This window comes from Sylvia atricapilla, chromosome 1, assembly GCF_009819655.1.
Source record: "Sylvia atricapilla isolate bSylAtr1 chromosome 1, bSylAtr1.pri, whole genome shotgun sequence".
Classification (NCBI taxonomy): domain Eukaryota; kingdom Metazoa; phylum Chordata; class Aves; order Passeriformes; family Sylviidae; genus Sylvia; species Sylvia atricapilla.
Window position 1 is genome coordinate 42,323,758 of NC_089140.1, and position 21,226 is coordinate 42,344,983.

The 21,226-nt window shown below is 38.4% G+C and overlaps 1 protein-coding gene across 1 annotated transcript in view; it reads left to right on the forward strand.

Moving 5' to 3' along the window:
- The window catches only part of ANO10 (anoctamin 10), a 120,766-nt gene extending 99,815 nt beyond the window's left edge, over positions 1–20,951 (forward strand). The window contains exon 13 of the mRNA XM_066320423.1: positions 20,667–20,951. Coding sequence (XP_066176520.1) covers positions 20,667–20,702 — 36 coding nt within the window. The 3' untranslated portion in view covers positions 20,703–20,951. The remainder of the gene's footprint in view (positions 1–20,666) is intronic.
- The last annotated feature ends 275 nt before the right edge of the window (positions 20,952–21,226 follow it).

Sequence of the window (21,226 nt, forward strand, 5' to 3'; positions counted from 1 at the left end):
TTAATTTCTTTTTGAAAGAGTCAAGAAACATGAAAGTCTTTATCTGGAATAATCAGCCCAACTCCATTATGTTTGTTGAGAGCCTCTCACTCTCAAGCCCAGAGGGATTTATTTTTTTTGGTGATGTTTGAATGCTTAAAATGCCTAGTGTTTTTAAAGACCTCCTAAAACTTATAACAGCATTAATTGTTGGCACCAAAGTGAGGACGGAAGGTTTGTCAATGATATAATAATTGTAAGAGGGCACTGAAGTGAGAAGTAGTAAATGGAAAGGAACTTGGCAAACAACAGCTTTGCTCCTCATGCTCTGGATTTTTTATTCCACCCAATATCCTTAGCTAGGTTATAGGATGTTCAGTGAGTGACGTTGCTTTACCTAATTTATTTTTATTTTCACTGTTTAATGGCAAAGTAAATACTTCATTTTCTCTGCTTAGAACCTAACTGCTGTTCTTTGATTTATGTGGTGTTTATTATTCAGGATAGTCAGTTCCTCCACACACAGTACGGACTACAGTCTATATTTGAGTAGTGTAGATTCAGAATTGTCTCATTTGCAAATAAATGGTAGCTCTGAATAAGTCTTGGATCTTCAAAATTGTAATTACACTCACTACTTTTTTTGTTTTTCTTGTTGCCTGCCTAATGTATTTCTGCTTGTAAAGAAGATAGGGGTTTTTTTTCAGAAATAATATATGGTAATGTAATCAAAGCCAAAGTGAGGTTTTAAGAAATGCTGATGGATTAAGTGTCTAATTTCCACTGTCTATCACTACAAATTGTGTGTGGCCCTTAGAAATTTTCTGAAAAGTTCACCTTTCATTCATTGCAGTTGCCAGATACAAAACTGAATCAAAGCTGTTTATAATCTTCAACATCAAGTAACTCTCATCAGACTGGCTAAGAATGCTTTTTGGGCGTGCATCCTCCAGAAAAGTTTGTGCAATCCATGTGTTACTCATAACTGCAAACAACTGGAAAGCTCTTCATTTAATCCAGCAGGTGGAATACTTCATCTTGAGCACTGCTGGACTGCAGAGAAGAGTTTTCATTAGCCTCAGAGGAGACAAGATGTCTTTTCTCTTTCCTAAGTGTAACTCACTGGCTCTTCTATCCTGCAATCATTTCTAAATGTACTTGCACTCAAGATCTTGTTTTACTCCAAGTTTCTTCTGCTTTTTATGTTGTACAGTATATTTGGATGCAATGTGAGGAAATCAGTAAACAAAATATCAAATCACTTTTGTCCTGAGAGGGAAGATTTCATAGTAATTAAGATTCTGATGAAGCAGGTAGAGGTTTAACACACTCTTTTAGAATGTGTTCTATAAGACATTTGCTTTAATTGAACTGTCTGGTGCTCATCAAGTACTGCATTTGCTGAGAAATACCGTTTCATATATTTAAAACCAGGAAGACATAATTATTTATTGAGGTATATCATCACTTGAATTTACTGTAGTAAATTCAAAATAGCATGGAAGGCATGACGAAGATAATAATACTCGCTTACATGGCAGTCTTTCTGCTGTCTGTTTACATACTATACTGTAAATTCTGTAGTATCTTTTTATGCTTTTACATGTTTCAGAAACCTCAAAGTTTCATAGTAAAAAGACTTTAGAGTACTTCTAAATATAAATAAGCTTAAACCCTGCAAAACTGCAACGATCCATTTAATAAAATGCCCATTTTTATAAATGCCGTGAAATGAGTGGGTGAAAAATAGTGTGACACATCATGTGGGCTTAATCTGTTTCGTATAAATTTGCTGTGAAAGCTCTAGTTCAATATAGATAATGTGCAATCTGTTCTAAACATCCAGTTGTACAATAAGGGTAATTTGTGGGAGACAGTTATGGATCTCAAGAGCCCTTTCATCATGCAGAGTATTGAATTAATCTCCTCCTAAATGCTCATTCAGAAAGTGCCAGAAGACTGCTCTGTTTCGTTGCCATGGCAGATATTATTCTCCTGGCTCCTTTGAGAGCTACATTTCTATAAACTATGAGTGTTTTCAAGTTTATCAAAGCAGTAAGTTGTAGTTATTCTGATTTTTGTTGTGGTTGACAGTTTCCTTCTGTCATATGCTTGCATTAATTTTATTCTTTAAAAATGTTATAAAATTTCTTTGTACCTGCTTGCTCTCTCAAATAGAATAATAACTTTCCTTTAGAGACAAAAAAGGGCAAAAAGGTATTTTGGACATAGAGTCTTACAGTCTTTTTTTAAAGATAAAAGTAAAAAGAAATCAAAAAATTTGGTACCTGTATGCTGAGAGACTAGTGAAAATGGCAGGACTGTGATAAATGCAGGCTGTAAACAGGGAAAATGAAAATCAAGACTATATTTTATCAAGACTGTACAGGGACAGATACTGTGAAGGAGATTGGACTGATTTCTTACACAATAAACTTTTCCATTTGCATGTTCTTCCACTGCAATCTGCTTATAGGCAGCAGAACTAATGAAACCTGATTTCCTCAGGATTTATGTCCTGTCTTTCCTGAGCCTACAGGCAGCTGTGCACATATCCTCATTAAACCAGTGGCAGCTACTCTGAGCTACAATTCTGTTTTCAGTGATAGGCTGTAGGTTTGGATTTCCCTTCATACACAGCTGCTGATTTTCATAAGGTGAGGAGACACTTGGCATCCTTGAGACCTCTGCAAAATTATGACTTCTGTTGAAATTGGCAGGTGGCTGGAAAGTTACTTTATGGTCCCTTGCTCCATGGCCCTGGCCCTTTAGATATCTGATTCAGGTGCTTTTAAAGAGACCTGTTCTCACTGTGAAAACTGCAGATTTTAGGGCATAGTTGTTGGCCACCGCTGAAATTCAGAGACTTGTTTGAATATTAGAGTTGTTATTTAATAATTATTCTGATGTAATGCATGCTATCAGTTCAAGGTATATGATTATGTTACTTGCTTGTCCAGCTGCCTGTTACAATTTGGATGACCATGTGCTTTGAACACCTCAGCTATAGATTTTATTTATTTTTTTTTAATTTAACTTTGGTTACTCAAGATAATGATACTCAATATAAGTCTGTCACTAAGGAGACTGACAGGGTAATAAGTCATTAGAGTTGGCCATGAGGTATTTGCCTGCATTTACTTACCCAGATACACCTATCAGTGTTTGAATTAGGGCTGAGCTCACAGGAAATTCTGTGGTGCTGACATCTAAAAAGTAACCCCCTCATTTGCTACCCTGTTACCAAACCCTGCCCTTTTCTAGAGACATCCAGAAGCAAAGCTGTTCTTGGCGGTTGTCAGCTGTGCAGCTGAAAGACTCTCAAAGCTAACTCCTAATCAACTGTGGATATGTGGGAGGATACTGCTTTGAATCAGAGACAGTGTGAATGATCATGTGGACAGGCATTGAGGGGAGGAAGAGAAGCTACCCATTAATAACTGGAGTTGTCAGAAGTGTTTTGTTGATATGCAAATCTACCATTTACCTAATTCCAAGTCCTTTAGTTTAGTATAACGGGACAAAGCATACATAAACTCTTCAGGTACTGGATAAGCAATAAAGTACTCATTTAGTGTGTGCACAAAACCTCAGGGGAAGGCAGATTAATTTAGAGAATTGAGAAACTCTGAGTAGGATTATACATCATAAAGCACTGGAAATTGATTCATTACCATTGCATTTTCTCCTTAAATCACATTTGTTTCTCGCACAAGGTTGTGGAAAATGCCATTCTGGCCAGAACCTACAGGTAGTTCAGACTGCCAACAAATCTGTTAGAGACCATCCCATTGAAACAACAGCTGAACTATGAAATGGTTGAACTGTGAAGTGTAATATAAAAAAGTTTACTATAAGAAAGTTAGTCACAGTAACATGAGAGAGTTTTCAATATGCAAGCAAAATAGGGAGTGGAGCAAATAAGGCCTGAGGGACTTTTGAAGGATGTAGGGGGGTTTTAACTTGATGTGTGCAACAGCAAACATTGCCTGTTCTTTCATTGTTCTGCAGAGCATCATAAAGACAGAATTTCAGCTGCATTTGAAAGCTCTTAGACTTCTGTGGAAAAGCAGCAAGTCTTGACATTTGAGAAATTTGAGAGGTTTTGTGTTCAAAGAAATATGGTTGAGGTCAAAGAGCATGTCAGTCTTTAATTAGTGTTCAACATCCTTTTAAGTTAGCATGGTGAATATTTTAGATTCTAATTACCTAGTGTGTAATTAATTCATTATACACTATGCTGTAAAAAGTGAAGCATTTCTTTTGACAAGCTGAAAATAACATTTTTTATTATTCATACAGAGAGTAAGATATTGGATGTTGTATGTTACAGAGTATGAAGTACTAAAATGTATTCTGGGATAATTTAGCAAGCAGACAACAGTGGAGTTCCTTTAACCTTTTCCTGAAGTAAGTATTAAGCTGAGCTGACTGAGATTCTACATTTTTGTCAGCTCAGTATCACATTCTGCTAAGAACTTGCTGAAAATGTGGGGCACATACTGTAGCTTTCTGTAGACAAGCATCTATACATCATTGCATGTGTATCAGTCTCAGTGCTGCTCTCTTATAGAAGCAATATTGTGTCACTGCACTGTGTTTATTTAGTAAGAGACAGAAATCTCCAATATTCCAGGGGAATTTTCATATAAGCCAAATTAATTTACGTACATGGAAAGCAGCACACTATTATATAAATACAAGCACATGTAGCTATGTGCTTAGCCAAAAGACTATGGTTTTTTCCTTTATGTGCTCTCAGGGTTGGTTCTCTTTGATGTGCAACTCTAAGAATAACAACAGGGCATGGAGTGACAGGTAGCTCATGTGCAAAAGAGAACACTGTTTAGAGCAGGTCTTTTGGGGAGATAATGTCTTTTTTGCTTCTGAGAAGCAGGCTGTCAGGAAGTTTCAATGGTACTGTTAGACTCTGCATACTAAAGCATGCTTTTTAAGGTGCCAGCTCATATAAAATGGATTAGAGAAGCCAGGAGGAAAATATCTGCCAAAAGAACTAAATTCAGACAGATACTTTTTAAAGCTTTATTGTATTTTAAAGTTCTAATAAAATAAATGAAAATTTAATGGAAGAGCCAGGACTGGCTCAAATAAAACATTTTATAAGTTAAGGTACTATAATATTCTTTTTCCTTTCTTTTTCCTTTCTTTTCTGTTGACAACAAGTAAAACTTCTGCTATCATTTCAGAGCAATTCTGCCTCTGCCGTTTGCTAGGTTATTCACCCAGTACTAGGAGCAATGTGCTTATGGCACATACTTATAATTCATATTTCAGAGGCTGTATATCCTCTGAAATAAATTGAAAACAGAAAGATTTCCTTTTCTGAGAAGCATGTGGAGAATCTGAAGTTTATTAGTTTATTTGCCCTGTTTGGTTTTGATTGGTTGGTTGATTGGTTTTTCTTTCTCATCTACAGGCGTACACGTTGCTGACCTTTTTTTTTTTTTTAAGAGTGCTTTACTCCTTGAGTCTTTGTTAAGGTTGTGTAGCCAATCTGTGGGTTTTGGTTTTGAGGTTTTTTTTGTCTGATTACCTTCTTTCCTTGGGAGAATCTCCTTTTTTTCTTTTTATCTGTTTCCTCTGATGATAATAGTATTATTCATATTCCAAGGGTTAGGGGGGGGGTTTCTCTACTGTCTCAATTTTTGTTTTATGTGGAATAAATTACAAAACTTCCAAAAGTCAGAAGAATGTGGAATATGTGTAGAGAAATGAGCCACAGCCTGGTCTATCTACCTTGTTATCTCAGAGCAAAGCTGTCCCAGAGCAATATATACTGCAATAGTGCACTTCTCACTTTAAGAGTCTCCAGCCTTTCTGTGACCTCTTCTTGGTCCCTCAAAGCAGAGGAGGCAACACTTAAAACATGTCTTGTTGGGCCAGAAGTTATCTTCTCAGACACTGAATGTTTGGCAGAGTATTGGTTTATTATGAAAGAAAAATACAAGCCAGAAAGGACCATCTCCAGATAAAACTCTGGAATTAAGTAATGGGGCACTTAAGCAGAAAGGATGGAGACATGAGGAGAGTAATTATCTCTTTTTAGGAGGAAAAAAAAAAAAAAAAAAAAAAAAGGGAAGAAAAAAGCAACAACTCTAAAACCTCAGGAAAAAAGCAACAAATACGTTCAATGTGATAAAGCAATGACTTTTTAAAGATGAAAACCAGTTTTTGATACTAGAGCAAATGCTGTTTTCATCCTGGAAAAAAAACAGGCTCTGGATTACCTAATTGTGGCCTTCCAGTACCTGAAGGAAGCATAAAGGAAAGGTGGAAAGAGACTATTTATATGACTATTTATATGTAGTGAAAGGACAAGAGGTTATAGTTTCAAACTGAGAGTAGGTTTAAATTAGATATTAGGAGGAAAATCTATGAACTATGAGGATGGTGAGGCCCTGGAACAGGTTGCCCAGAGAAATTGTGGATGCCTCATCCTTGGAAGTAAAGGCCAGGTTGGATGGGGCCCTGAGAGACCTGGTCTAATGAAAGGTGTCGCTGCCCATGGAAGGGGATTTGGATCTTTAAGGCTCCTTCCATTTTGACCAATATTGTTCTAATGTTCTCCAGAATGGCTGATCAAACTTTCAGGGATGTGACCAATTAGAGTTCCTTTGAAGATATGTTAGGAGTTTAAATTTCAATGCAGAGAAAACACTTAGCAGGTTTAACAGACATGTGCAGGCATGGTGACTTCATAGCTTTTGATAGGAAAGAAATAGGAAAAAGTGGAAGGATTTTAAAAGTTTTGTGATTGTTTTGGTAATCTTCATGTATGATATAGTACATCTGCCAGAATGGGTCACCAAATTCAGGGTTTTAATATTCAGGTCAGACTCTGAAACAAGAGAACTGTGTGTTAGTTAACTATTTATTCTGCAGTGTTTATTTAGTTGTAGCACTTAGAGGGCTTAAGCACATTAAGAGTTCTGTTGCCTTAGCTGTCTATAAAAATGCACAAGTGTTAAGTTCCTGCCTCAGAGGTCTTTTGGGGTGTCTGTGCAGCAGTACAGGTCACCATCTGCTTGCCCATGCAAGTTTCAAAAGCCTTTACAGTTCTGCCATGTGTGTTGCTTTTGGTTACCTAGGAAGGAAAAAAAAAAAAAAGACTTGGAAAAGTTTAGGCAGCAACACAGCCTTACGTGTTCAAGGACAAATTTACATGCTGTAGGAAGAGCAGGACTGCTCATAACACAACAGGGATTGCTGGATATTTGTTGAAGAGAAGTTCTGTGCTTGAATAGTTTGAAATAAATTGAATAACTAAAGAGGTCTATTTCTGTGAAAAGGGGTGGGGATTGTTATCAGCATCTTCTTGAGCTGATGGATTTTTTTCAAAAGGTAAGATGACTTTTATATATAAAGAGGAGCAAATCCACTAAGTAGATAAGGTTCTTGTGACTCTTGGTCCTTCCTGTTTCTGACTTGAGAAATTCCATCAAATCAATCAGACTGTCTTTTTCCTCTTTGAGGAAATGGAAAGGTCTGCTCTTAACACATTCTAGGTAACATTTTGTAACCAGTAGTGAGGTAAATTTGTAATGAAATAAAAGACAGATGGGTTTGGGTTGGTGAAAGTACTGTTGAGTAAACCAAGAATTTCACAGGTCTGCCAGTTGAGAAACTCTCAAGGAGCTAAATTAGACTCGGATGTGACAAGAAGTCACCTTTCTTTTGCAGATAGGACACACCCAGAGCTTCCCTTACTTGTTTTTAACATGGCGATGTTGAAATTGCCAGATCAAACTATTAATTAGTTTATCCAGTAACTTCTCTGGGAGTGATCTGTCCTGTTGCTTCCATGAGAAGTATATGAAAGTGTAGTGAACAATTAAAACTTTGGAGCAACAATTAATGGGAGCAGTTGCTTACTTGCTGTATCAATTAGTTTTAAGCTTATCTCATCAGTAGGGATAATTTTCATATCTGTGTCACAAATGAGATTATTTTTAATGCCACTGAATCTTCCAGTTTGTTGCATAAGCATCTAATACAAGAGCATATATAAGGATCATGGTGATTCTGAGCTGTATTTTCTTTTCTATTTCTTCACTGATCAGCAGAAATCTTGGAAGGAGATTCACCCATTCACTATCACAGGACAAACCCCTCTTCTCTTCTTTTTTAGTCAAACCCCTGCAGATTTCAGAAGAGAGAAAACTTATTTAAGGTGTTATTTATATATATTTTTTCCCAATAGTATTGGTGATTATTCCCATGTCACAGAAAGATGAAACAAAGTCAAGATGCAAGTTCAGCAAATGGCAGTTTCAATGGGATATGTTTCTTTGATCAAAAGTTAATAGGAAGGCAAAATTCTAATATAATTGCTTGAAGTTTATGTATATGAAATTCATACTGAGTGATATAGAGTAACATATATAATAGATACTTTAAATTAGTGCTTAATGCTAATTAGAATATACTGCCTGCTGAAAAACTCCTTTACTGGACTGACGTATGAATTCCCTATAACATTATGGTAGCAATATTGGCCAGTTTCAGAATTTCACAGTTACAAATGAGGAAGGCATTGGGAGGAAAATTTTCAGGGTAGCAAAAACCAACGCACAGAAAATAAAATCTAACAGCCTCCCATTACTATTGTGGATAATGCCCCTTTAAATACAAACACTGTAAAGTCTTCTTAATGATTTTTTTTTTTTTTAGATAGTTAAATAGATGCAGTGTACAGGCACAGAGAGAGAGAATGAAAATCTGGGTGTGTAGATTCTATTCAGGTTCTTGGTAGTTGCATTCCTACACTGGCTTACTGTAAACCACAGCCTTTTCTGTATTTCCTTACACCACTAATAATTATTGTAATTTCCTATTAGCAGGGGAAATTATGTGCTGTCATTTTAATACATAAGAGGTATTTGCTTTATTTTATTGAAGAAATTTTTTGCTGTGGTTGTGAAATGTTACTGTTTGAGAAAAGGATGTAACTAATGGCCATGGTTCTTGAAGTTCTGTTGATCCTGTAATGGTGTGTCTTTACTTTCTGTTTCCAGTGCCGAGATGGAAGCAGGAGCATGTGAGCACTGACGTATTATCAAGTACAAAGTGCAGAAAATGGATTTCTGCAGCCTGTTAATATTTTGCAATTATATGTCCTGCCCTAGCTTGCAAATTTGATTTGCCCTGAAGGATCTGTGGAAATGTGTGTTCACCTTCCATCTTATACTATCACATAAATTTGCTGTGAATTAGCTAGGTGACTCACTGGATAGTATTGACTCACTTTACTGATGCAGAAATCATATGATGTTTTCAGTATTTATTTAGAGTCTTTTCACAGCACTTACTGGCATGTTTGTTAAAAATATGGTTGGTTTGACAGATGTAACAACCTACTTTATAAAGGCCTTACTATAAAATTTACAAGACAACATACTTTCTCACAAATGGTAATATTGTACAGTGTTTCTATAGCAATCAGACAGTTTTGATGTGCTGCCGCTAATATGTTGAAGAGAAATTACTTTAGATGTTTTGTTGCATGCTAGATAATGTATTTGTTGTGATAGATTAAAGTTGAGGAATAAGAGTGTGATGGTACTGGTAACCCAGGGTGTCCAGTAAAAGCACTTTGCAATGTATAACAGACATTCCAAAGCCAAGCCTTGAGCTCTGATAGAATTAAATTAGTGTGGCAATTTAACATGAATCACAATAGTTAATCCCCCAGTGCATGCTGAAGCTGGCACCATTAGCTCTAATTTCCATTGAAGCAAAAGAAGGAGGTCAGTCTAGAACAGCAGCTGGTCTGGAGCTGCATATATCTGTTCCACACATTTATTTCTAGGCTTCAATTTATTGTCTGGCTTTATCCAGCCCCTCAGACAGAGCAGAGCCCCAAAGCAGGGCTGTGCTAGCGGTACTTTGTCCTTCCTTTGGTTCCCACTGCTCCTGAAAGGCAGAGCAGGATAATGGGAGTGGGAGGAGGAGTGTGGCTCTCTTCCCACTGGGAAGCTGCCAGCATCCAGGGCCAGTCTTCTCGACAGTTTTTCTAGTAGCGGATCTGACCCTTACCCACCTGTGAGTTTAGAGGCAGAAGGAAAAGATTTCTCATTTTGAAGAAATTGAAAAGGAAAATAAAAGGCAGAGAGTACAGCTAGGACAGTAGAACAGCGGGGTATCTGCAAGGAATAAATAAGGAAAGGGAGTAAAATACTTTAATAAAGCAAAAATGCTTTAAGGAAATTAAAAAGGAGAAAAAGAAAGGAAGAGTGCTATCAAGGCATATGAAAAATGTCTTACTCTGTGCCTGGAAAGCCTGCATAGACACAAGGTTCATGTTGACAAAGTAAAAGAATAATTGCCATATGTATGACCATTTTTGTAATCATTCAAGTTTTGTTTAGAAGGTAACAATTTTAACACAAAGTTCTAAAAAACCACAGTGTTATTAAAAGAAAATCTTACGAATGTAGGTGTATTTTATATAATACGTGTACTCTGCCTTTGTCTATTGTATTGCACAAAATTAAAATTAACAGAAAGAAACTGGGATTATAGGGTTGGCAAGGCATGAAAATAATAAAATTAAATAGTCAGAAATCATTCATCCATTTTTTTTTCAATTTAAACCTCATCCCAAAATCTTTCTCTGTAGTTTCTCAGTTACACAACATAGGGTGTTCAAAGGCACTAAAGTAGATCTCAGAGAGAGAGTAAATGCTAATATTCAACATATCTCCAGGTCATTGTTTGACTTTATATTACGGTTCTGCTTAAAATATCATCTCTCTTCAGACTGAAAATAGTTGCTCTTATCCAGCTTTAATTTAATAAAATTAAACAATTTTATTGCAAAAGAATTTCATAAAGCTTTGCAAAGAAATTGCTGATGGTATTAGAGACAGAAAGGCACAGAATTTTGTGAGAGTCTCTGATACTGTGCAGGTAGCTCTGAACAGGGGGCTGTGGAGGCAGAGCACTACATCACTTCAAAATAAGGGTGCTGAGCAACCTACAGCAAAGAGGTTTTCTTCCCACTAATGCATTGAAAAAAGAGAAAAAGCGTTTTGTTCACTTGTAACACATGAAGCATATAAAGAGAAAGTGAGAAACTCGGGTTTCACTGAAGTAAAAGGGAACTTTGTCATTGCTTTCATGGAAACCAGACCTTTACCCTTTGCTGGGTTGTTCAAAATTGCAACAGGCTTAGCAGGACAATTTATAAAGATTAGAAAATTATAAATATTGCCATGCCTATAATTTAGGATTATGTCAGCTGTTACAGTTTTACTCATTTTGAAGAAATGCGGTTATAAGCTACCAAACCAACCTTTTACTCTCCTACCTGCTTATTAGACAGTCTTTTGTAGTACAGTGTGAGTAATGCTCTGTGTCCAGTTGTGCCACTTTAATAAAAATGGCACATATAGTAAGCTGTGTCCTTTGTGTGTGTGTATATTTGCATACTGGTACCAAAGCCTCTGAAGTGGCAATATGCAGATGTCTAGGATGGATTGAAAAGCAGGAATAACATACATCTCCCCACCCTCTGCCTGTGCCTAGTTCAAGAACTTCCTGAGCCAGATCAAACCATAAATCCACCGTAACTAATTTGAGTAACTGACTTTATCTGATCAGACACATATCGACGTAAATATAGATTTAAGAGCAAATCAGAAGCCTGTAATCAGTTGATACTTATGTTTGGTCCAGTGTTTAAGGGAAAACAATTTATTTCTTTCCATGGGTGCATAGCCTTCCCAAGGAGCTGGGAATGTGGCAGGAGGGAATTAGCCTTTTCAGAGGTATCTCTGGTGAAGGAAGAAATTCTATCAGTGGTGCCATTGCCATTTTGTAAGGTATTTAAAGACCTATTTGACACACTTTAATGTTCATGGAGTTGATTGCATCAGGGTATTTATAAAATTACTGTAACTAGAAATGGTTTACTGGCTCTGTGTTGATTATTTTCCACTAAACTGTAACGAGGCAATTGCAGAGCCCTCCCAGGAAGTAGAAGAGAACTTGTCTTTGAAGAGCAAAGCAAGAATGAAAATATTACTCAAAATTACATTGTAATAACGTGTGCTTGGGTCAGGAGAGCCTCTGCAGGGGAGGAAAACAAGTAAGATTGCCAGGCAGGTCCCTTCATTGCTGGCCTTGGACTTCTTGCCTAATAAACTCTAGAGCAGAATTGAGAATAGTTCTTTACCTAATAATGTAATAATTGACTAGTTTTTCCTACTTTACTGCATTGAATTTTTTTTTTTTTAATACCGTGGTAACAATACTTTAGAATTAAACTTACTTTTCATGCTGATACAACTAAGAGGCAAATTCCCTTTTAGAAAGAACTCCCTTCACAACAGTGGTTACTTTTCCGATGTGTCTGCCCAGCATTAAAGTCTGATTTCTCAACATGTAGCTTTTACTTCAGATACACTATAAAATTCTCTACTTATATTTTTTAGATACTTGATTTCTCTGGCATTTTCTGCTGTATTTGTGAGGCTGAAATTTCTTGCCTGCCATAAAGAAATGGGAATTTTGTACTTGCAACATTGTGGCTGCTGTGTCGTAGCAGGGCAGAGGACAGCCATGCCCCCTGCAAATTTTTCTGTTTGTTTATGTCAGATTTATGTCACAGATGGTGATTTCCAAAAATGGTGCCTGAATTTGGGTTCTTAGTTTCATATCTAGAGGCTGATCTAAATTACCCAGGGAATGTTGTGCACAGAGGAGTAAACTTCTTGTGTACTTGTTTTGTTTGAAACCAGGTTTGGCTCTTTATGACTCCACAAATTAGAAAATTTGGAGAGAAATGGGAGCCCAGGATAAAACTGAGACCAGCTGGGCATGGGCTGGGGCTAGCTGTGCCTTTGTGTCCACTGGCAGAGCACAGGGTGGGTAGCACTTTAGTAGTGTTTAGGTATTGGGATTTATGTGCCTCAGTTCCTGGGGTGGCCAAATTTGTGTCCAGAAAGTAGTGGAATATATATATTTTTTTGTCTTCTGAGGTTTGAGCATAATGCATTTTGAGAGACTGTCTCCATTTTTCACACAGTCTGTTCCCTGCTGTTGCATGGATTACAAGGAGACACGTTCATGCTCTTTGAGTCTTTCCTCTGCTCATTTTGTGGCATTAAATAGTTTAAATTGGTCTCTTGCCTTTTGTACAATAGATTTACTAAAGGATGTTGGCAAGACCTGTGGGTTTTGGCCTGTGCAGTACCAGAATTGATGCTGTGTGGTCTCTCCTGGCTAAACCTCTCTGAAGTGGTTTTATGCACTCAAGGGAGCCTTGTGTCTGTAACCCAGCAGGTTCTTTCCAGCTTTAAGCTGGAAAAAATGGAAGCACAGAGTTAGTCTAAAACATATCTTCTGCAGAAGCTGTAGTGAGCTGTTTTTTTTCCGTCACCCAAGCACTTTGCCACTCAAGCAGCTTGAGGAGGAAGGACTCTCACTGTCCCCTGCAGTGCCACTGACGGACTGCCTTCAAGCCCTTCACCACCACTGCCAGTGTTCCTTCAGAGGCTGTTTGGCTGCTTTCAGCTGTGCCCCCTCCATCATGAGGCAGAGTGAGTGCAAGGCATGTGAGCTTAAGTGGTGAAGTAGTGCAATTGAGCAGCCTGGTTGTTAGCCAGGCTTTTACTGCTGTCACAGAACCACAGAGTGGGTCAGTTGGAAGAAACCTCTGGAGATCAGCTAGTCCAGCCTCCCTGCTCAAGCAGGGACCCCCAGGGCATGCTGATTAGGATTCTGTCCAGATGGCTTTTGAGTATCTCCAAGGAAGGAGATTGCAGTTGGTATAAAGCTAACATAGCTATATCTGCAGTTAAGCTTCAGTGTCAGCCATATCCATATATTAGGAATTTGTGTCCAGAAGGCTCGTTAAACTCTCCAAGTGCTGGGTATTTCTCTTCGAAAGGGTATGTGCCTGCTCAGGGACACCCTGCTTAGTGAATAAGCTTGTTAAACTTCAGAGAGCCAGAATAGTTTGGTTTACTCTTTTTCTCTTGATAACTAGTAATTGCAGGCATGTAATTAACATCCTCCAAAACCCCTGAGAAAATAAATTGTATCATTGCTCACCCTGAAGCCATCACAGCATCGTTGATGTGCTGTTAACCTAGGGGCCAGCTGCACCTTTAAACCATAGTGATGTCCGCATGACCCAGGGCACAGAATTAAAGAAATGTGTGTGGGACTGCACAGCCCATCCCTCCCCTTTGAGATGTCACCAAGGTCATGTCACATTGCACATTTTTGCATCATTGCTTTCATAGCCAGTCAATAGTTTCTGACTCCAAAATCTATTGACCAGCTGCTGATTGGGTGAGAGGTAATTGCATAAGCTAAAGGGGAGAGCATCCCTTGAGCTGGGCTGGCATCCTGTGACAGTGGTTTTGGCACACACTCCTCATCAGGCTTTCAGACCTGTTGTTTAACACTGAGTATTTTATCTGTCACTTGGCAACTATGTGGTCAGTTATTGTGAAAAAAAGTTAGGAAATATGAACTACACAAGGGCAAGAATAATGCAAATATTTTGAGGGGCAGAATGCATAGGCTATATTCTGAAGCAAATACTATCAGACTGTCTTGTGTGACTTCTACTATTCTTCATTTTTGTACTGTCTACTGAACTAAAATAAGGTTCAGCAAAGGGTGACTAATACTGTAAGAATATTGTAATGAGTATTAATTAATACTTTGCAATTTAAATCAGAGACAATCTGAAGTAGATCAGAAAAAAACTTAGAAAAAAAAATGTACTACAAATGGGGTTGCTTTGTCTGCTATTCCTTACAGTGCTGTTAATCAGGCACAATACTCCAAGGCACAAATTATGTGATTCTGCAAGTTTTCCTGACTCTGCACTTACTAATTTTGCAAACCTATTGTTTCGTTAACACTGGCTTTGTACTTGGTATTCTATCTTGACTTAAGCATACAAGAAAGGAAAAAAGAGAATTCTTTTTTTTTTTCTCTTTCCTGTTACTTTCTATTTCTTGTAGCAGATCCCCACTCCGGGTCTGTGGAGTCCAGGCAAACTTCCTGTCACAATTCCTGTAGAAACAACTATAAAAATCTCTCAAGCAGGGACGGAACTCAGGAGGTCAGTAGTTGTGCTTCCTGCTCAGGATAGGATTGGCACCAAAGTTAGACCCCAGGGCTGTGGGGGATGGGTTTTGCTGTCAGGTGCTTTGAGGACAGAAACTCCAAAACCTCCCTGGGCCCCTGGTGCAGTGCTTAGTTATCCTTGCAGTGAAACGTTTTCTGTTGGGGCTTTCTTGGCTTATTTTTTAAGGACCACTTCATTTCTTGTTCCCTGGATGTGCACCCTGGCCAAGACCCTGATTCCATCTTCTCACTGACCTCCTTGTAGATACTGGCAGGTTTTTCAGGGCATGTGCATCATCTACCTGTCCATCTTGGATTCCATAGTTAGGCTTGGCAGAGTTGATCAGTATCCTTCTTATACTTGAGGGCCCAAAACTAGATAATGCACTTTCAGGTGCAGCCTAGAAGTAAGAAGATTAGTAAATATTCCTCAAAATTTTAAATTACTGTAATTGCATACAGTCCTTGTGAGAGTGACAATTCAGGATTTGTTTATTTGTTCTCTTCAGTTTAGAGTTCTTCTTGCGTCCTTTTGAAAAATCTGCATTTGACTGTTTAATGCTTGTGTGTGAGTTTCCTTTATGGAGGGTTATTTCCACTGGGTTGCAGCATCACAGGGCCATTGGTCTTGGCTCTGGGAAATGAGGAAGTTGTGAAATTGTTCCTACAAGTCTTTTATTATGCTACTGAAGTAGGGGAGAAACTGTATTCTGGAAATCAATGGCTTTCAAGAAAAATGAGGGGGTTTAAGTCATAAGGATGACCAACCAAAAATAAGCATTCAGTGTTACATTGTGTGTGGTCCTGGGATTTAAAAACAAGAGTGTACTTGTATAGGGACTGGTTATTATTGTTGTCAAGAAGCATCAGCTACTATCTTCAGCTAAGGAAACAAATAGGTTGCTGGAAAAGTGGTCAGTCAGAAATTCAGCCTAAAAGTAACCCCAAGCCCAGAGTCTCAAGCACCATTCCCTGCAGAGTGTTCAGTGCCATAGACAAAAACCTTGAGGGATGATTTGTGATTCTAGGTATGAAGTTACCATAACCGTACACCATTATAATCAGTGAGAACAAACTTCCATTAAATAAGCTTTTAAACCTTTACACAGAATAAAATACTACAAGTGGAAGAGGCTTACTGAGTTTTGAAGTGCGTGTTAATTTGCCTCTTCTATAACTGGTTAGTACTTACAGATTAAGCTGATACAGTTCTTGAGACAGCTCAAGAACCAAGAAATTGTTGTGATTGGACACCGTTAGAAAAGAAGAATTTAATGTATATCTGTCCTGTTTTCATACTATAATTATTGCTAGAAAGTGGGAAAGATACCATGTACCACTACTCTTTCTAACTGTTTATGGGCTGTTCCACATGCTGTATACAGGAAAACCAGAAGATGGGGTTGCTGATAAAAAACATCTGCCTTTATGTATTCTTACATTTAGCATAAACTATTTGCATGTCTGTTCTTCATATATACAAACTTTTGTGTACATTATACACATAACATTACATTACATATACATTATTCCACAGTGTACCTGTGGAGAAGCACCAAACCAGTGAGTCAATAGATCCTGGTTTCTTTGGTTTTCCATTTCGTATGCTTTCTGTTTTTTAAATTGTTTTCCTCAGGTTGTGGTTGAATTGTCAGTTGGCATTATCACACACAGTGGTAAAATTAAGAGTAGTTGGAGGCTGGCTTACCAGGTCTGAGCATAACTGGAAAATAACAGTGTTGTAAGCGTCTGACACAGAGCTCAGCAAGGGCAGTAAATCAACAGTAAACCAGCAAAGGCTGTTAGTGCCTGTTAAATGTTGGCTGTCCCACAGAAACCATAAAGGAAAGGTGAGAGTGCTTGATTAGGTTATGAGTGTGTACAAAACCAGCACTGGGACAGCAGGAACGCTGGGTTCCCTCTGCTGTCCTCTGGTGCAAAAAGGTCACAGATGGATTGGCAAGGTGTGGGTGTGAGAGGCAGCTCCTGCCTCCCAGCCCAGGGGCAGAAGGAAGCCACATGCTGGGACATGCAAAGCCCTGGCCCAAAGCAGCCCTGCTGTGCAGAGCGAGGGGCAAAGCAGCTCCTCAGCCCTGGGCACTGGGCTTGGAAAATGAGGCAGGTCATGTTCCTCCTCGTGCCATGCAGAAACATCCTGCATTTCCAGGGAGGCTGTGCTTTGAACCAAGCCCTGGCACTGCTGCTGGTAATTCCCTTGGCAGCTCCTTGCATTTTGATGTAGTTGAGGTCTCTGGTGCTGCTGTGTATTTCTGTTATTTCATGTTTGTAGCTATTTAATTTTGTATTTTGGTATTGTTGGCAGCACTTAATCACACGTTTAAACTTCCATAGCCCCTCTAACTGGAGAACTGCCACATACCCTGTACACTAAAGTTGGTGTTTCTGATTGTGAGTGTGCCCACAAAGGGAGTAGTAGCCTGATTTCCATGCTTGGTACACTGCTCTGTTTGTGGTCTGATCTGTTCCATTTTAATAAAGTCCTTTCAGAAAATGTAATATTTAAATGTAGGGAAATCTAAGTAATTGGTAAAGCCTATTTGTAAACCACATGGAAAGGATTTTGCTATTTCTCCTGGAAGTACTGTCTAATTATATTACATGTGCTTTACAAGGACATTTAAACTTAATAAAATGGAAATAGCAAATCTATTGAATTACAGCAGATAAATATTTTAGAGCATTTCCTTACAGTAGAATTGTAGGATAAACAACACTGTAGCCCCACTAAAATTAATACTAGTTTAAACACATTTCACTCATGTACTGCATGCATAGGCTGCTGTTGCTAAGGGTGCTGCATAAAACAAAGCATTAAATATAAACCTTTCACTAGTAACTCTCAGCTGATAATAAATGAAGGATGGCTTCTTGAGCCAAGTAATTTCTGAGCTCTGCCTCTGATTAGTTCACAGAGGCTTTTAATACCCCTCAAATGAGCGGGTTTTGTCATTATGTATCTGGTAGGTTTAACAAGTAGATCAAGACATTTCTAATACCTCTTTTCCATATTTTTAAAATACTTCTTAAAGCTTACAAAGAAACGTCTTTTTGAGGGAAGAGTAGTTAACTCGGTCCCCCACAGGTTTCCCAGTGAACCTGTTGGGGCTGTCAGGGGGAAAGTGATCTTAAAAGGTACCTCATCAGTTTCCTTTGTCAGCAATAAAATTATAATATACACTTCCTTTCCCATATGTTGTCTTAGAGAACTATTTTCCCCTTGAACAGGAACATTTACTTTCAGAGTAAAAAAAAAAAAAAAAAAAAAAAAAAAAAAAAAAAAAAAAAAAAAAAAAAGTTTTTTTAATTCTTCAGCCTGAACTTGGCAAAGAATTTCTCTGTTTAGAGGTACCACCACATGTTGCTTGCCCAAGTGGTAGCTCTTGGGGGAGCCTGCTGCTGCCGGGTATTGCCGAATACATTTTGGTATTAGAAACTATAAAGAAGAAATTAAATATGCAGCTCTTGGGGTTCTCACGTGGCTTATGATTCATTTCCTGAAATATGTGTATGACTGCATTTGGACTGATTTTGCCCAGGCCTTGTGTGCCATTGGCAGCATGTGAAGCTATTTTAAGAGGTTTTTCTACTCACTGGCCCGCTCAAGAAGCTGGGATATTTGTTTGTTTATATCATGTCTTTTAAGTATGATAGCATAAGATTGCCAGCACAAGACAATTCTAGTGTAAGATAAGCTCAGTTAAAATTAGGAGGGCCTTCAAAAATAAATGAGAGTGGTCCAGCTTGTGCAGAGTTTTTGGAAGATTACATTTAGTCATCATTAGCACTCATGTGCTTGGTTTTTTTCCAGACTTTGGCAAGCCCTGCAGAGATCAGAGAATAAAAATACCTTTCCAGTCTTCTGCATTCCTCATTGATCCCCCTGTAATTACACCAGCACTCAGAATTTAAGAAAATAATTCTAAAATAAGAGAATTAGGTTTGTATTTGATGAATCAGGAACTGAATGAAGGTGTTGTCTTCTATGTCTGTTTTTGCATCAGGAGGAAAAGTCATTTTAATTAAAGATGCTGTAGTTTTATTCAGATATTTATTTAAATAAGTGAATCAGGATGTAGAAGAGATATCTTTCTGTATTCCAGCCTTCAGCTGTGTTTTTTTCTCTGCAGTGTTGCTATGGAGAAGCATATAAATATTTGTATCACAAACTAATTTTACTTCACTTATAGATGGCATGGAAATACAGATAAAAATGGTAAGGAAAAGTTGTTGTAGGTGTGTTTCAGCATGCAGAGTAGTGTTTTGGAATAGGTTCAGGCCCAGACTAGCAGCAAAGAAGGCGCTGTGTTGAAGCATCTGACATCTCTGTATTCCATGTTGTGGGATAGAAACTGAATGATAGTGTACACTTTATTTGCAGTTTTATCTTTTCTCATTTGGTAATAGCATTATTAGATACTTCTCTTTCTAATGTAATAGACATTTCTCGTATGTCATGGGCCATTTCTACAAGATCAAATACAAATTTAAAAGAAACAACTTCAGCTCAGTAGCACACGTCCATCCTCCACTGGGGGAATGATACAGAACCAACACAGCAGCTTAGGAGTTGAAAGCTGCGTAAATTGTTTCTTCATATGATCACTCACATTTCCTCATGTCCAGCCTTTTTGTTTCCTTGTCTGCCAAATTGCCTCCAAGGAGGCAGTGATGCTGCCATGAGTGAGTTCCAGCAGTTCCTTGCCTCTGCTCCTCATCCCTCTCATCTCTTTCCTGTGACTGTTGCCTGTCTTTTTTCAGTCACTCTGACTATTTCTTGGTATATCAGGGTGGTTCCAGCCTTCCAGACATTGCCAGGCCCTTGGCTGACAACCTCCAGGTGATGTGTGAGAGATGACTTTGGCGCAGCTTAAACTCCTTCTTGTTGCCTCTCTAAATTCTGTGTTATGAAACATTCCCTTTAACAAGAAGCTTCACAGAGTGGCTCTGTTTTCTTTTACTCAGCAGATACTTTCATCACCTGGGATTGTTATCCTGGTTTCATATGGAGATCTCTCTGGTGACATCCTAGGATAATGGGAACAAAACTGGTTATCAACAGGATTGGAAATAACACGTATCACCATAGCAGTCTGTTACCTCCTTCTTCTATCACAGGATGTTTTTATTCAATTCAACAAGAACAACAAAAAAGAGATACTGAATAACAGTTAACAGATTGTTGCAATGGGAAGTGAGAGCAGCAGTTTGTCAGTTCATTGACCTTTTGAGATCACTTAAAAGCCTAATATTTAAGGCTAAATGACTTTCAAGTGAGGCACTATTAATCACAAAAATAATTAATTAACATACAAATTGCATTGCCATTTGAGAGGGTTTTGGTGGACAAAAATAATGTCTGTGTTAAAAAATGTGCATTTCGTAAAAATCAGGCATGACAGACTGGTGGTTTTTGTTTTTAAATGCTCAGGCTCTTTTTCTGGTGTGGTTTTATTACTCGGTTGGATTCTGAAGCGTCCTGCGTTGGGCTCTAGCTGGTTTGTGTAATTCCTCCTGCTGCCGCTGTACTCAGCATCTCTCTCCGTTCTCTCCCCTGGCAGCAAATGAAGCTGGCGGTGGAGTCCCTGAAGGAGTAAACACGGAGGAATGAGGATGACTAAGGCGGTCACATGTGAGGCGGAGCCAGCGGCCGTGGGCCTGGGCGGTGCTCGGAGTGCATCCTCCACCATCTACTGAGTAGGTGGCACCTGCTTCTGTGAAACTTGGCCCTTGCCTGACGCTGTAAAAAACTGTATTTTCTCCTGCTCTCTTTGTTTCTCATATGCAATTGCTTGGGAAGGTAACACCAAATAAAGCACTCCAGCTTATGCCAGGTCTGGATAAAATCTGCCAGACTCCCTGTGCTTTGAGTGATTGAAAACAGATCCTGTGAGGAAGCATCCAGAAGCCTACTAGAATTCTCAGCTGCAGCTTTCTAAAGGGGAAAAAAAAGCACACTCTTATTTAATTTACTCTCCCTTTATGGTTATTGCCCCTTTTGTTCCTTAGCTAATCAATCCTCTTATTATTTCAAAATCTGCTTATTAGCTACTGCTTGTCCACAGCAAATTAATTTATGTTATTCATTTCATAGGGAACAACAATGTATTTCATTATGTGA